We start from the raw sequence: 15,065 nt of genomic DNA, 5'->3' as shown, positions 1-15,065 counted from the left end.
ATTTACTGAAATCCTCCATCCTCGTTCACAGCTGGGATTTTCCAGTGCTGCTGAAAGTGAATGGAGTTTTGACTGGAATGCCAAATTTTTCATTCTCATTCACAACGGGTCCCGCCACAGATGAGACCAGGAATCCTGTTCATTGTGTATTTGCAAGGGGTTTTGGGTAGGTTTGTCTATGGCACTGTTGCTTCAATATTCAACACTTTTTATTTCACGCAAGGTATATAGAAACACAAAGCAAAAAAAACACATTCACACCCACTCTCTTACTCTAATTGTAACCATTCTGTTACTGTGCTCTTGATACTCAGACGACCCTCAACTTGTGAGCATTCCCCAAACCTGTTACTTGACCCCTGAAACACTACAGCCCCCAAGTGGATGTTCCACTCCTGCTTTACTCTCCTATGGCTCTGTCACTGAGTAGGACGTCACCCTCACTCTTCCTTGGTCTACTTAGGAACTTCCTTGGCCCCTATTTAAATCTGCCATAAAGGTCTGTTAAACAGATCACTGGCTCCCTTCTTTCATTCTTTTTAAACTTACAGATCTTTCCTGGACATCTTTTACTCCTGCTGGCCTGGCTTCGGCCCTTTTAACGTCCTCAGTTTTTATTTTTACTCTTTTTACTGCTGCTGCTCTGGTTTTGGCTCTTTAAATTCAAATGACTGTTCCTTAGCTACCACAAATCCCATGGATTCCAGTCTGGCCTATTTTACTTCTACCGGCCTAGCCTTGGCCTTTTTAAGCCTCAGTCACTCTTCCCTAGCTAAGCCAACTCTCATAGGTTCCACCATCCCCTGTAAAGACATTCAAAAACATCTCAGTTCCCTGTGAATTCTTACAGATTCCTACTAGCTTTCTCCAGCCTTTTCAACCTCTCTAGACACTCACTGATCTGTCAGGAATACAATTCTCCAGCCTGCCTTGGCTGCCTCTATCTCCTTACACAGTTCATATAGTCTCATCTCCCTTTCTTGCCGTCTTTGGAATTCTCTCTCTCTTTCTCCATTTCCTGCCTCTCTCACTTTATCTTTTTCCTCAAACTTTAGTTTCAATTTTCACTGCTACTATCTTAAGTTTCCCGCCATTAATTTTTCTGACTCAATGCCCTCAACTTCCACCTCCAGCATTTTTGCCACCCTTTTTAAACTTTACATTTTTCTGGCTTTCGAGAGGAACTCTACCTCTCAAGTGCTTAAATATACCTCTTAATTCTTCCAAATGAGTGCTATTCACTTTTATCAAGTTATCTCACCTTGCTCTATGAAAGTACTGAGATAGAATGCTGAGATTTTAGCAATTTAGTATTATAGACCCAAGAAAATCATTTGCAGTTTTTAGATCATTTCTGAAGGAAGTTTACTTTCTCTGTTCCAATTCTTTCACCAAGTCAGTGGAAACAAATTCCAGTATGGGCCCCTAATTTTGTAGCAACCAGATGAGAAGTGACCTGGCTCCCTCCCCTTGGTTCTTCCTTCTTAGTTGGTCACAACAAAGTTTTGAGTTTCCTTTTCACGAGGATGTCCCTTTCCCAAATTAGAATGCATTTAGCTATTTATGTTGTGAGCAATAAGAAGCCAATCAAATAAGGTTTGCTTGAGTTAAAGAGTGAGCAAATATTATCAACCATGAAAGCCAACAAGAAAATGATAAAAATGTGATGTCTATCAGAAATAAGGAAAGTTACAGTCCAATTAAAAAAGGTACAAGAATATAGAATACATAGTTAAATGTCCTTTCGTTGCCCGAGGTATAAATTTTAAACGTTATGGCTGATTTAGGTTAGCTGGTTTCTTGGATGTAATCAAATGTAAATGTTGCAGTTATGAAATCTAAATTCGCTGGTAGATTTCCAGTAATGTTGACTTCTCCAACAAAAGGTGAGGGGGGAGTGAGCCCCTTTCACCCTGTCCCTGCTGCTGAAGTTTATCTTGCAATATCTCTGCAGCAGTTCAGCCTGTCCTGTTATACTTCACCCATTTGTATTTTAAGGGGTTTAGAATTGGTCTGTTTGTGGCAACTGTTGTTTTAATATCCAGCATGTTGCATTTGAATGTCTTCTTTAAACAGTGAATCACGGTCAATGGGTCTCCTAATTTTAGAAAATGTCTCTCTCTTCTCACGCCAGAGGGTGTGTTGTTTGCTTTTTTACCTTAACCTTAGAAGGTGGCCTTGTACTTAAGTAGTTAGTTCGGTCTCATTTCAGACTGCAAAATTTCCAGTCAGTTGAAGGATAAAAAGTCGTATTTTTGAAAATAAGGGGGCACAGCCTCATGACAATGTGTTCGCCATGATCTTCCAAAACACTCTTGATTACAAATTGTCACCTTAGATTGAAAGATTTCACTCCACTATTTAAGAAAGATTAAGAGAGATAGGCTACAAAATTATGGGCCTACAAGTCCAATGCCAGTTAGGGGGAAGGTATAGAGACTATATTTAAGGTGGCTGGTGGCACAATAAACAGCATAGGTGGGAGCATCAAGCTGCAATGGGGTATTGATAATTCAGTGGCAAATTTGTGTCAGATGAGTTCAACATAGGAAATTGTGAGCTTAGCCATTTTGAATTCAAGAGTGGTAAATCAGTGGATTTAATAAATGGCAAAAAGCTGTGAATAAACAGTGTGATGATAGTGTGCTATTGCAATGGATATATTATGTATGTTTAAGGAGACTGTGTTAAAGTTCAGTTTTTTCTCTAGAGGTAGTCAGCAAGTCTGGAAGACAGCTCAGACCCTGGAAAGCAGGATCATTACTAATTTTAGCCATGTAGTGTTCACTTAGGAGAGAGCTAATGGACTTAAGTTTGCAAAAAGAAAAGGTCCCCTGGGGTTTTTGATTAAAGGAATAGAAGGTGGGTTTAGGTATGCAGGGTCATGTGATGATGTTAATGGGAGCTGGAATGTCGGAGAGAGAAAACAGCTTTGGAGTTCTGGCAGGGGTTTGTTTAAAAATAAAGGTCTGCAAGCTTCCCTCTCCACAAAATCTCTCTGAAAGCTTCAAGGCTGTCTACACCATTATAACAAGCATATTTACGGACGCTAACTGTATTTAAAGTGGCTTTTGAATCTGTAAAAAGAATGGTTTGAAACTGAAGCAAGTTAGAAATTAGAGTTGTTTCTTCTTGTGTTTAAATATTGTTTAACGAGTAATAGTTCAGCTGCTTCACATTTCAGAGTTATAGTTAAGCTGTGTTTTTACTTTCAGTTTGTACTCCGTGCAGGCAAGAAGTCCCAGAATAAATCAGTTATTTTTAATTTGAATCGAACCAGATTTTTTTTTGTTTAAAACCCACAACCCCCAACTTAGTTAGGACATTAAACAAAAACAAAATTGGCAATGAGTCAGGATTTTCTTTCATCGAGAAAAGGTCCTAAGTAGAAGAAAAAAGACATTGTGGGTCCTCACACTTTGAATATTAGAAGGCTGGGGAAAGGAAGCTACAATAGGATTAAAGATTGAAGTGCCAGTGAAGGAAGACTCAAGAAAGAGAAAAGCTCTTAGAACTGGCTGCTAAAGAGGCTTCAAAATTTGGTACAGGAATTACTTTTCCACAAGTTGGGAACTACCCATAAGAAGTCATAACAGCAACAAGCATGTCACAGATATGCCAAAATATGCCATTCAGCGAGTGAATGCTGGAGCAAGGATAGTCACTGCAGGAATTGTGGGAAAATTAACCACATTGCAAAAGCTTGTTGGGCTGGATCAGCTTTCCCCGCAAGAAGAATATTGAGGAGAAGAATCTGAGTACCTTCAAGAAAAAGAATAGGTTGCATTCTGCAAAAATAATAAAAGAAAGAAAAGAATTACAACTGTGAAGAGGAGAATGTCCAGAAATATGAGGCGGCGGTACGGTGGCACAGTGGTTAGCATTGCTGCCTCAAGCACCAGGGACCCGGATTCAATTCCCAGCTTGGGTCACTGTCTCTGTGGAATTTGCACGTTCTCCCCATGTCTGCATGGGTTTCCTCCGGGTGCTCCGGTTTCCTCCCACAGTCTGAAAGACATGCTGGTTAGGTGCATTGACCCGAACAGGCACCAGAGTGTGGTGATTAGGGGAATTTCACAGTAACGTCATTGCAGTGTTAATGTAAGCCTTACTGGTGACTAATAAATAAACTTTAATTTTTCTTATTCCTACAGGGTGAATCACATAACTTCGGAATCACCTAGAATCTAAGTGGACAGACAATCTATTAGGATGGAATTGATGCTGATGCTGCTGCATCTTTAATTCCTGAGACTACATACCAGCAAAAGCTAAAGCATCTTTCTTTAAAATCAGCTGATGTGATTTTAAGGAAATACATGGAAGAGATTGTGCTGTTATAACGTTATATGGTCAATGTAGAGTTGAGTGGACAAACAGTGGAGTTGCCTCTCCATGTGGTCCGAGGTAATTTTCCAGCTCTATTTGGGAGATGATGGTTGGAGATGATAAAGCTTAACTGGAGTGCTGTCAACAGATTGGTCAATGTCAAAACAGACCTAGAGCACCTTCAGGACAAATACTGAGAGACACTTGGCTCAATTAAGGGAGTTCAAGTGAAACTCAAGATAAAGCTCAATAGCCAACCAAAAAGTCTCAAAGCAAGAACAGTGCCGGGGCAATTTGTTCCAAGGTCGAAGAAGAATTAATAAAACCTGTTAACACTGGTGTGTGACAGGGCTTACCCTATTGTACCTGTCATGAAACCAGATGATTCAGTTTATATTTCTGGTGATTTTAAAACAACCATAAATCTATGTTGTGTGCTGATCAATATCAGCTTCCTTTAATTGAAGATTTGCTTGCTGGGTTATCAGATGGACAGAAATTCAGAAAGATTGATCTTTCACAAGCAGATTTACAGATGAACATAGCTGCTGAATTTCAACCATTGCTTACCATCGTTACTCTTTAAGATATTTTTCGCAATAAAAGATTGCCTTTTGGAATAGCATCCTGACCAGCCTTATCCCAAAGATCGATGGATCAGATTTTAAGTGGTACAATGTTACCTGGATGCTTTTCTAATTACAGGATCACTTGAAGAATTTAGAAGCAACATTGAAACATCTTCAAGCACATGGTTTGTGTATCAAGAAAGAAAAAGGTGACTTTTTCCAGACGTCAGTTCAGAACTTGGGTCATGTTATTGATAGTAAAGGCCTACATAAAGCATCTAAAAAGATGGATGCTATTTTAGAAGCACCATATCTGATGAACGTGAAACAACTCAGGTCCTTTCGAGGATTAGTAAATTACTGTGGCAAATGTGTTCCTAACTTAGCTACATTACTGAAGCCATTGCATAATTTACTGTTTGCGAAACAGTCATGGGACTAGACAACAGAATATATGAAAGCATACAAGGAGGTCAAAGATTCTTTGCAGAAGTCTGAAGTATTGGTTCATTTTACTCTGAAGCTACCATTACTGCTTCCTTGTGATGCTTCACTTTATGGAGTAGGGGCAGTCGTTTCACATATTTTGCCTTTGGGAGATGAACGACCAATAGCTTTTGCTTCAGTACTCTGACTGTGCTGAATTCAACTATGCTAAGCTAGAAAATGTAGTAGAGTATAATTTTGGCATACAAAGGTTTTAACATTATTTATGCGGTCATCATTTCACATTACTGACTGGTCATTGATTATTAACTACTATTTTGGGCCATATAAATGCATACCGTCATTAGCTGCTAGTCGATTGTAAAGATGGTCACTGATTTTATCTGCACATTCCTATGATATAAAGTATCAGAGTGTCATCCCAATGCTGAAGCATTTTATGCTCACCTTTACCTATTGAGCAGATGCCACCAAGTAGTTTTACTAATATTCTTTGTTTTTCATTTCCCTAACAGCTTCTCAAGTTCAGAGACATAATCCTGTGATGGATATGGTATGGAAAGGAACAGTGGCTGGAATGCATCCCGATTTGGAATGATATGTGTCCAGAAAGCTAGAGCTGACTGTCCAATGTGGGGGTATATTGTGGGGAATCCAAGTGATCATTCCTCCTAGTTTGTGTGGAAGAGCTCTTGAACAACTACATGAAGGACATCCTTGTATAGTCCAGATGAAGGAATTAGCATGTAGTTGTTTTTGGTGGTCTGGAGGCTCAGATTGAGGAAAAAGTGGGATGGTGTCAATCTTGTGCACAAATAAGAAATACACCATCACTGTCTCCTTTTACAACCTTGGAAGTGGTCTCAAATGCCATGGCAACAATTGCATGTCGACTTTGAAGGTTACATGTTCTTCGCCATAACTGATGCAGTGTCCATAGGTTGTCATGAGATCTGCCATAACTGAACAAGCCATTGAAAAACTTGACAAAATCTATTGAAGATTTTGTAAACCGGAATAATAATGGTTCACAGTTTACTTCACAAGAGTTTGAGGATTATCTCAAATTAGTGTTCAACATATAAAATCTGCATCTTATCATCCATCAAACAATGGATTAGCTGAAAGATTTGTACAATCTTTGAAACATTCTTTTAAAGCTTCAAGAAAGCAAAGTACGTCATCATGTTGTATGAATAGCTTTTTGGCCTCTTATAGAAACACTGGGGGCGATTCTCGCAAAACTGCTGAGTTGGTGGGAAAACCATTCTAGATCATGACTGTTTTCTCAGTTCAACTTCACACAAATCTCCCCATTCTGTGCAATGCAGAGGTCCCAATCGTGAATCTCATTAAAAATCCAGAGGAGCGGGGCCTATTCACGCCAGAGTCTGACAGTTCTGGAACTCTGCACATACACAATGGCCCCAAACTGTCAAACTCCCATTTGCTGGCCAGCTCAATCGCTGGCCAGCCGTGAACCCCCGAGTGCTGCCCATCCAGCCACCCCCACAGCTCAATCGTGGCCCCCACAACTCCTAGGCCAGCCCTGACCATCCCGGCCCTGGAGCGCCCCGATGTCCAGCCCCCTGCACCCAGCAGTAGCGATCCCCCCCACCCCCTTCACGCCAGCAGACAACCCCCCCCCCACCCTCCAATCGATTGCCTCCCTCCAGCCCAGACCGATCACCATGCAGAGTGACAGCGAGACTGCCCATGCCCACCAATCGCCCCTAGGCCCTGCCCACAATAGGCCCCACCTCCTTGGCACTGCCCAATGCCCAATGGCAGTGCCAAGGTGCCCCCTGGACGTGGGCACTTTGCCCCTTTAGCAGTGCCAGTGGGGAAAAGGCTGGCACTGCCAGGGTACTCGTGCCCAGGGGGCACCACCCCCCCGCTGCCCAACCTCCTGGGGACCCCAATTGCTCCCCCCTTTCATTCCGGCGGGGTCTCCCGCTAGTTCCCCGAACATGGGGAGCTATTCTAAACCCCTCCGGAATGAAGTACTTCTGGCAGGGTGGGAGATTCAATCAGGCCCAGCAAGTTCCCGATAATCGCATACTAAACATATTTAAACTACATCAAAAGATGATTCAAATGACTTACCTGTCTTCCCGTCGGTTTCCAGCATGGTCTGGTCTCCGACTGTTCTCCGGTTCTGGGAGATGCGCACGCGTTCCCTGCACATGCGCAAATCCCAGAACAAGGCCGGCAACGTGCATCTCCCAACCTGACCCGCCAGAAAAGTTGCGGGTCGCGATGGAAGAATCGCCCCCACTATTCATGTGACTACCCAAAGTTTACCTGCATTACTACTCTTAAAGAGAAAGTTGAAAAAAATCTTTGATTTATTACTTCCTGAAATGTCAGAGATAATAGAGCGTCAACAACAATTTAGAGTTGCTATACGAGAAGTGAGGACAAAATAACGATTATTTCAACAAGGAGATTGAGTATTCGCACATAATTATGCCACGAGTGAGAAATGGGTTCCAGCCATAGTTTTAGCAAAAATAGGTCTAATTCTTACATGGCTGAAACTGAAGATGAACTAGTTTAACCATCCCACACTCACCAATTGTTGTCATCTTGAAATGATTTCTTAGAATCATCTTCAGTAGTAACACCTTCTTTAGTCCCTAGTGTTTTGAATCTTAATACGGAAGACTTAGTTGAATCAGAGTTGTCTAATGATTGTGTCCATGCTACTACACCAAGTGAGAATGATTCAGAATTAGTTCCAAGAGAAGTGTCTACTGAATTCCAAATCATACTTTTAGGATCTAGGAGAGCCAAATTCCAAAATGTCATATACAACCAGAGGAATAGACTTCCTCCTGATCGACTTTTTATTGACTGTGTATGATAAGTGATGCATAGTACTGTGTCTAGAGTATTATCGATCCTATGTATAACAAAGTAATTTGTTGCAATGACCACAAAAGTAAAGTGGGAGGGATGTTATATATTTAAAAAGTTCATGATTGCTGATCACATGATTTTATGGTGATATCAATAGGATGTTGCAGAGGCTGTTGTTTTACTTTCAGTTTGTACATTGTACAGGCAAGAGTTCCTAGAATAAATGTTATTGTTAGTTTGAATTTACGTGTGCAAACCATAGCTTTTCTTTTTGTTTAAACACACAACCCCTAACACAGTTAGGACATTATAGTGGGAAACACAATAAACCCTGCAAGACCTTTTTCACCAAACCATAAAAGCAGTAACTACTAATAGCCACCTCTGAGTTGAGGATTTTATTTGTGTGGCAGGATCTTGCATTGCACTGAGCTTCCAACACTTCATTCTGTGCCTACTGTTTGGCTGGTAGATCCATGCCATTGAGTCTGCACAAGTCAGATATTGAGACAATAATATGCCTTTAAGAAATGTATTTGTCATGTTTGTGTAGGATCTGTTTTAATTATTATCAGTAGCGTTTTGTCTGTGACCGGCATCCTCAATTGTTTCTGCAGCAGCATAATTGATCTTAGTTGCTATTATGTTAGTTAATCTGGACTAACGCAGGATTATTTTTGAGATTTCCCTGGGGTTTTGCAGAGTAGGACTTGATTAGGTTGACTGACAGGTACAGTCATATGACTGGGTGGAGCTAGGCTTACACAGTGAATTCAAGGCAAGTTTCTGTTTAGATGCTGCCTGGAGTTGAGAGAGAGTAGTGCCTCTCTTTTCCCCTCTCTGAAGCCTGGAAACTGGGAGCTTCCAGAGACTAGGTTTATTTCTCTGAAGTTGTGTTGTTTGAGGATATATCTTCTCCAGAACTGCTGTCTTGGTCTCTGTCCAAAAGTGTTAAAAGGTTAAAAATCTAGCACCACATGAGCATAGTGCTATTTCTGAAGAAGGTTTATGTCTATGGGGATACTGCTTTAAATTGGAACAACAGAGGTTGATAACTATTAAGAATTATACTTTTTTTAAAAATTCATTCGTGCGACATGGGCGTCACTGGCTGGCAAGCATTTATTGTCCATCCCTATTTGCCCTCGAGAAGGTGGTGGTGAGTCGCCTTCTTAAATCGCTGCAGTCCATGCGCTGTAGGTTGACCCACAATGCCGTTAGGAAGGGAATGCCAGGACTTTGACGCAGCAACTGCGAAGGAACGACAATATATTTCCAAGTCAGGATGTGAGTGATTTGGAGGGGAACTTGCAGGTGGTGGTGTTCCCATGTATTTGCTGCCCTTGTCCTTCTAGATGGAAGTGGTTTGGAAAGTGCTGTCTAAGGATCTTTGGTGAATTGCTGCAGTGCATCTTGGAGATAGTACACACTGCTGCTACTGAGTGTCAGTGGTGGAGGGAGTGGATGTTTGTAGATATGGTGCCAATCAAGCAAGCTGCTTTGGCTTGGATGGCGTCAAGTTTCTTGAGTGTTGTTGGAGCTGCACCTATCCAGGCAAGTGGGGAGTATTTTGTCATGTCTAAGTATTTTAATCGGTAAAAATTATACTAATCCTTTTTGTTATATTCTGGGTTTATAAATAAAAGTTGTTTTGATAAAAGGTTCCTAGTGGGTCAATTGAATACCTGGAGCAAAATACCTTATGCTCACCCTATTGCTAAAATCAAAAGGAAAGGTTAGGGACAAGGCTAACTTCATAATATACCTTGGAGTTTCTGATCTGGTCCCTAGCAATATAGATATTTTACATTAAGGAAGGTGGCTTGTGGGAGTCAACGGCAAGTTCCCAAGCTTCTACAGAAGCAAGGGGCAGATACCCACTATTGTCAAAGTTGGTCACTGTTTTCTGACTGCAAATTTGAGGAAAATGCATGACTGCTGGAGACTTTCTACCCAACAACGTAACTGGAAACCTTGGCACAGTACAGGATAACTTCTACTTGAAACATTTCTGCAACATAAACAGGGTGTATGAATAGCAATATGGGAACAATAACTCCGAATGATTATTTACCTGTTTTCATTCCTTGATCTCTGGAAGTAGTTGCCAGAATTTAGAAAACTATTTTCATATCCATCTGATCTTCTGTCCGTTTGTGTCTGAACATTTCTGGAAAGGAAAAATACAAAGCTTAACTACTTCGCAGTGCCCTTTAATTTAAGGGAACAATGGCATGTATATCATTGTAAGTGTTAGAAAATATTTTGTTCCTATACAATTACTTGCATTTGCGTTGACAGTAACATTGAAGCTAGTTGAAAACTAACCTATAAGACAAAGCAGCTTTTGCACCACTTCTAACAGTGCATAATCACCAAATTAAGTGATTTCAACCCATGCCTTAAACACAAGTGTCACCTCAACAGCAGAATAAATGTGAAATAATTTGTAAGTAGCAGCAGTTATGCTCTTTGACTGGTCTGGGCTGAGCAACTGTGATACTCCTTTCACATAGGCTAGCAAAACCAATAGGGAATACTTATTGTCTGTAATTTCATTGTGTGCACACAAGCACAGTTGCCTTAAATTGCATTGTGGTTGTTGTTGAATTTCCTCCCTTTATTTCTATCTTTCTTCTCTTTATTCGTTCCTAAAACTTACCTCTTTGACCAAGCTTTAGATCATCTGGCCTAATATCTCCTTATGTGACTCAGTGCCTGATTTTGTAACATAATGCTCCTGTGAAACAACTTGGGACATTTTATCACGTTGAAGACTATAAATGCAAGAGAGTGTGTTATTGGTTGGCCAGTTTCTACAGTTTAATGATATGGATCTCCATAAGAATGCAGGTTGAGAGAGGACAGGTTAGATGACAAAACTGTTCAATAGGTTTGAATAACTTCCTTGAACTTTTTGTACTACAGGTCTAAATGAGTGAACCCAAAAAGGAACAATCGCAATACAGTAAAACAATTTTAAAATAGTTTGTCAATGTGATTTAGATTTCAGTTTTCCATCAGCAATTGTGAGATCCTTAAGAGACCATATTCAGAAAGTGTATCACTATGGATCAGTTTAATTTAAATCAAGTTATTTGAGCGAACATTTCAGTACAATATCATGAAAATTATCTACATTCAAATCATGTACTTCCCATCAATGTTTTCCATTTTTGCCTAGGCTGAAGTCCGGAGAAAAAAGGAGCAGCTTAAGAGTGGAACCGGGAGGATAAAAGAGCGTAAGATCAGAGCAGCTGAGTGGAAAGGGAGCGAGGCTGTTGACTCTGCTGCAAAGGGGAGGAATAAAAAGCGTGGGAATACAATAGTTATGGGGATTCAATTGTAAGGGGATCAGATAAACATTTCCATGGTTCTGGGATAGTATGTTGCCTCCCTGGTGCTTGGGCAAAGATGTCTCAGAGCGGCTGCAAGACATTCTGGAGTAAAGGGTGAACAGCTAGTGGTCATAGTACACATCTGTACAAACGGCTTGGGTAAAAAAAGGATGAAGTCCTAAAAGCAGAATACAAGGAGTTAGGAAGCAAATTGAAAAGTAGGACTTCAAAGGTAGTGATTTTAAGATTGCTACCAGTGCCACATGCTAGTCAGAAGAGAAATAGCAGAATGTATCAGATGAATACATGGCTGAAGAAATTGTGCAAGGGGAGTGTAAGTGGGAACTCTAATATGTTAGTAAGATTTTTAAACCATTAGACATTAAGGCACTGACAGCATCAAGTTAAATGACTTTTAAAACAAGCTTATAAGCTAAGAGAATAGCTTACACATGTGAATGCAGTAAGAGATTTAAACAAGTGATTATGATTTTAAGACACAAATGTTGATCATTTGAATGTATTAATGTATTGTTTAAGATATATTGTCCATTTTAGCCAACAGCAATTTGCTGCAAAGCATCATAGTAAAAAGGCATTAGGGCAAGTCACATTCCAAGGGGAATATTTAGACCTTGGGGATATGAAAGATTTATCAGTAAAGTTTTGGACAGAAAGAACATCTAGGACACTTAATCACATTTCATGAATAGAGTTATTCACTACCCAGACAAGATGGATGCATGCCCAGACGTGCAGTCATGTGTTAATCTGGTTTGGCAGTGACCTTTAAGGGAACCCATGAGAATGTTCATCTGAACTTTGGGCAGGTCACTAGGCAACACGGAAAGACTAATGGGCCCGGTGAATTCAGTCCTGGGCCCGCTAATCACATTAAAACAACATTAAAAATAGATACAAATAACGTACCTGGTGTTCCTGCTGGTTTCCAGCACAGATCTGATGGTGCTGGAAATCTGGTGCTCAAAGATGCGCGCGTGGTGGGAACACATGCGTGAATCCCACCCATGCCCGAATGCTAGATTCCCCCACCACGCTGCGCTAGAAAACTAGCACAGTGGAGTGGGAGAATAGCTCCCAGTGTCTCTGTCTCTCTCCAGAGGCTGGGAAGCCAAACACGAGAATTGATCCAACATTCAAAGGACCAATTCACCGCAAGTGTTTAAAAAGTTGAAGATCCAGCATCACACGAGCATACCTGCTTTTTGTGCCAAATCTGGAGAAGGGTGTAGGTCTGTGGGATGGTGTTTGACTTGGAATAGCAGAGGTAGTTAGCTATTAGGAGTTATATAGTGTCATGTTTAAGGCTTGTAATTGGTAAAAGTTATGCTGATTTTTTGTTATATTTTAACTGAGTTCTTAAATAAAACTTTGTTTGATAAAAGCTTCCTAGGATGGTACTTGAATCATCCCTGGAGTGAAACACCTTATGCTCACCTGTGCCAAAATCAAATGTAAAACTTTGGGTCTAAGCCAATTTCATACAACACCTTGGAGTTTCTGGCCTGGATCTTAACAATACACCCAGGCAGGACCAGGACCAATGTCCTCAGGGGGTATTTACCAGAGGGTTTAATAAACCAAAATGGCAGGAGGATGTGAAACTATGCAGAGTCAGAGAAGGGAGGAAACTTGGACAAGAACAAAATTTAAAAAGGGGAGTAAGAAAAGTAATAGGCAAAAAAAAACAAGGGCCAGAATCAAACAGGGCCATAGTGAAAAATAATGGTAATGGGTCAAGGAGTGTTAAAAAGACAAGCCTTAAGGCTTTGCGTCATAATGCACCAAGCATTCACAATAAAATGGATGACTTAATTGCACAAGTAGATGTAAATGGGTATGATATAGTCGGGATTAGGGACACATTGCTGCAGGGTCACCAGGGATGGGAACTAAACATCCAGGGGTATTCAGTCTTTAAGAAGGACCAACAAAAAGAAAAAGGCATGGGATTGTATTGCTAATCAAAGAGGAAATTAATGAAAGAGTGAGGAAGGATCTTAGCTCTAACGATGTGGAATCTGTATAGGGGCAAGAAACGTTAATGGAAGTATATATAGATTGCCAAACTGGAGTGGTGATGCTGTGAATGGCATTAAAGAGGAAATTAGAGATGCATGTGATAAAGTAATATCTGTACGGGTGACTTTAATTTGCATATAGATTGAGCAAATCAAATTAGTAGCAATACCTGAGAGGAGGAATTTCTAGAGTGTATATGCCATGGTTTTCTGGACCAATAGGTTGAGGAACCAACTGGAGAACAGACCATCCTAGACTGGGTATTGTGCAATGAAAAAGGAATAACTGGCAATCTAATTATGCGAGCCGCTTGGGGATCAGCGACCATATGATGCAATCTTTCATCAAGACGAAGAGTGACATGGTTGATTGAGGCTAGGGTCCTGAATCTTAATAAAGAAAATGATGATGGTATGAGGTGCAAGTTGGTTATGATGGATTGGGGAATGCTACTTAAAGGGCTGGCAGTGGAATGGCAATGGCAAACATTTAAAGAGCGCATCCTGTCTGGCACAAAAATAAAACTAGAAAAGGTGGCCAAACCATGGCTGACAATGGAATTTATAGATCCAAGGAAGAGGCATACAAATTGGCCAGGAAAAAAAAACAGATTTGACTGGGAGCAATTTAGAATTCAGAAAAGGAGGGCCAAGGGATTTACTAAGAATGGGAAAATAGATTACGAGAGAAAGGTTGAGAGGAACATAAAAACTGACTGTCAAAGCTTCTAGAGGTACGTAAAGAGAAAAAGATTGGTGAAGACAAATTAGGTCCCCAGAGTCAGAAACAGGGGAATTTATAATGGAGAACAAAGAAATGGCTGACCAACTAAATACACACTTTGGTTCTGTCTTCAGAAAGCAGGACACAAATCACATACCAGAAATGTTGGGGAATACAGGGTTTAGTGAGGGGGAGAAACTGAAGGAAATCAGTTTCACTGAAGGGAAATGGTGTTGGGGAAATTGATGGGATTGAATGCCAATAAATCATCAGGGCTTAATAACCTACATCCCAGATTTAGGGAAGTGGCCCTAGAAATAGTAGATGCATTGGTGGTCATCTTCCAAAATTCTATTGATTCCGGAACATTTCCTACAGATTGGAGAGTAGCTAATGTAATCCTACTATTTTAAAAAGGGAGGTAGAGAAAAAACAGGGAATTATGGACTAGTCAGCTTGACGTCAGTAGTGAGGAAATGCTAGAGCCCATTATAAAAGATTTAATAGCAGAGCACTTAGAAACAGTGGCATCATGGATTTACGAAAGGCTTGACAAATCTACTGAAATTCTTTGAGAATGTAACTAGTAGGCTTGATGAGGCGGAGCCAGTGGTTGGGGTTAATTTGGACTTTCAGAAGCTTTCGACAAAGTCCCAGTTTAATGTGTAAAATTTAAAGTGCATGGGATTGGGGATAGTGTTGAGATGGGTAGAAAATTGGTTGGCAGGCAGGAAACAGTGAGTAGGAATAAACA

General features: G+C 40.6%; 1 protein-coding gene across 3 annotated transcripts in view; it reads right to left on the bottom strand.

The window, feature by feature from the left end:
* The window catches only part of cspp1a (centrosome and spindle pole associated protein 1a), a 204,266-nt gene that overhangs the window by 166,508 nt on the left and 22,693 nt on the right, over nt 1-15,065 (bottom strand). For all 3 annotated transcript variants that reach the window (XM_078217092.1, XM_078217093.1, XM_078217094.1), the window contains one exon: nt 10,282-10,377. In XM_078217092.1, the coding sequence (XP_078073218.1) occupies nt 10,282-10,377 (96 nt within the window). The remainder of the gene's footprint in view (nt 1-10,281; nt 10,378-15,065) is intronic.

This window comes from Mustelus asterias, chromosome 7 (genome assembly GCF_964213995.1).
Source record: "Mustelus asterias chromosome 7, sMusAst1.hap1.1, whole genome shotgun sequence".
Taxonomy (NCBI): domain Eukaryota; kingdom Metazoa; phylum Chordata; class Chondrichthyes; order Carcharhiniformes; family Triakidae; genus Mustelus; species Mustelus asterias.
Note: the sequence above shows the minus strand (reverse complement) of the source record. Positions and strands in the feature narration are given on the sequence as shown.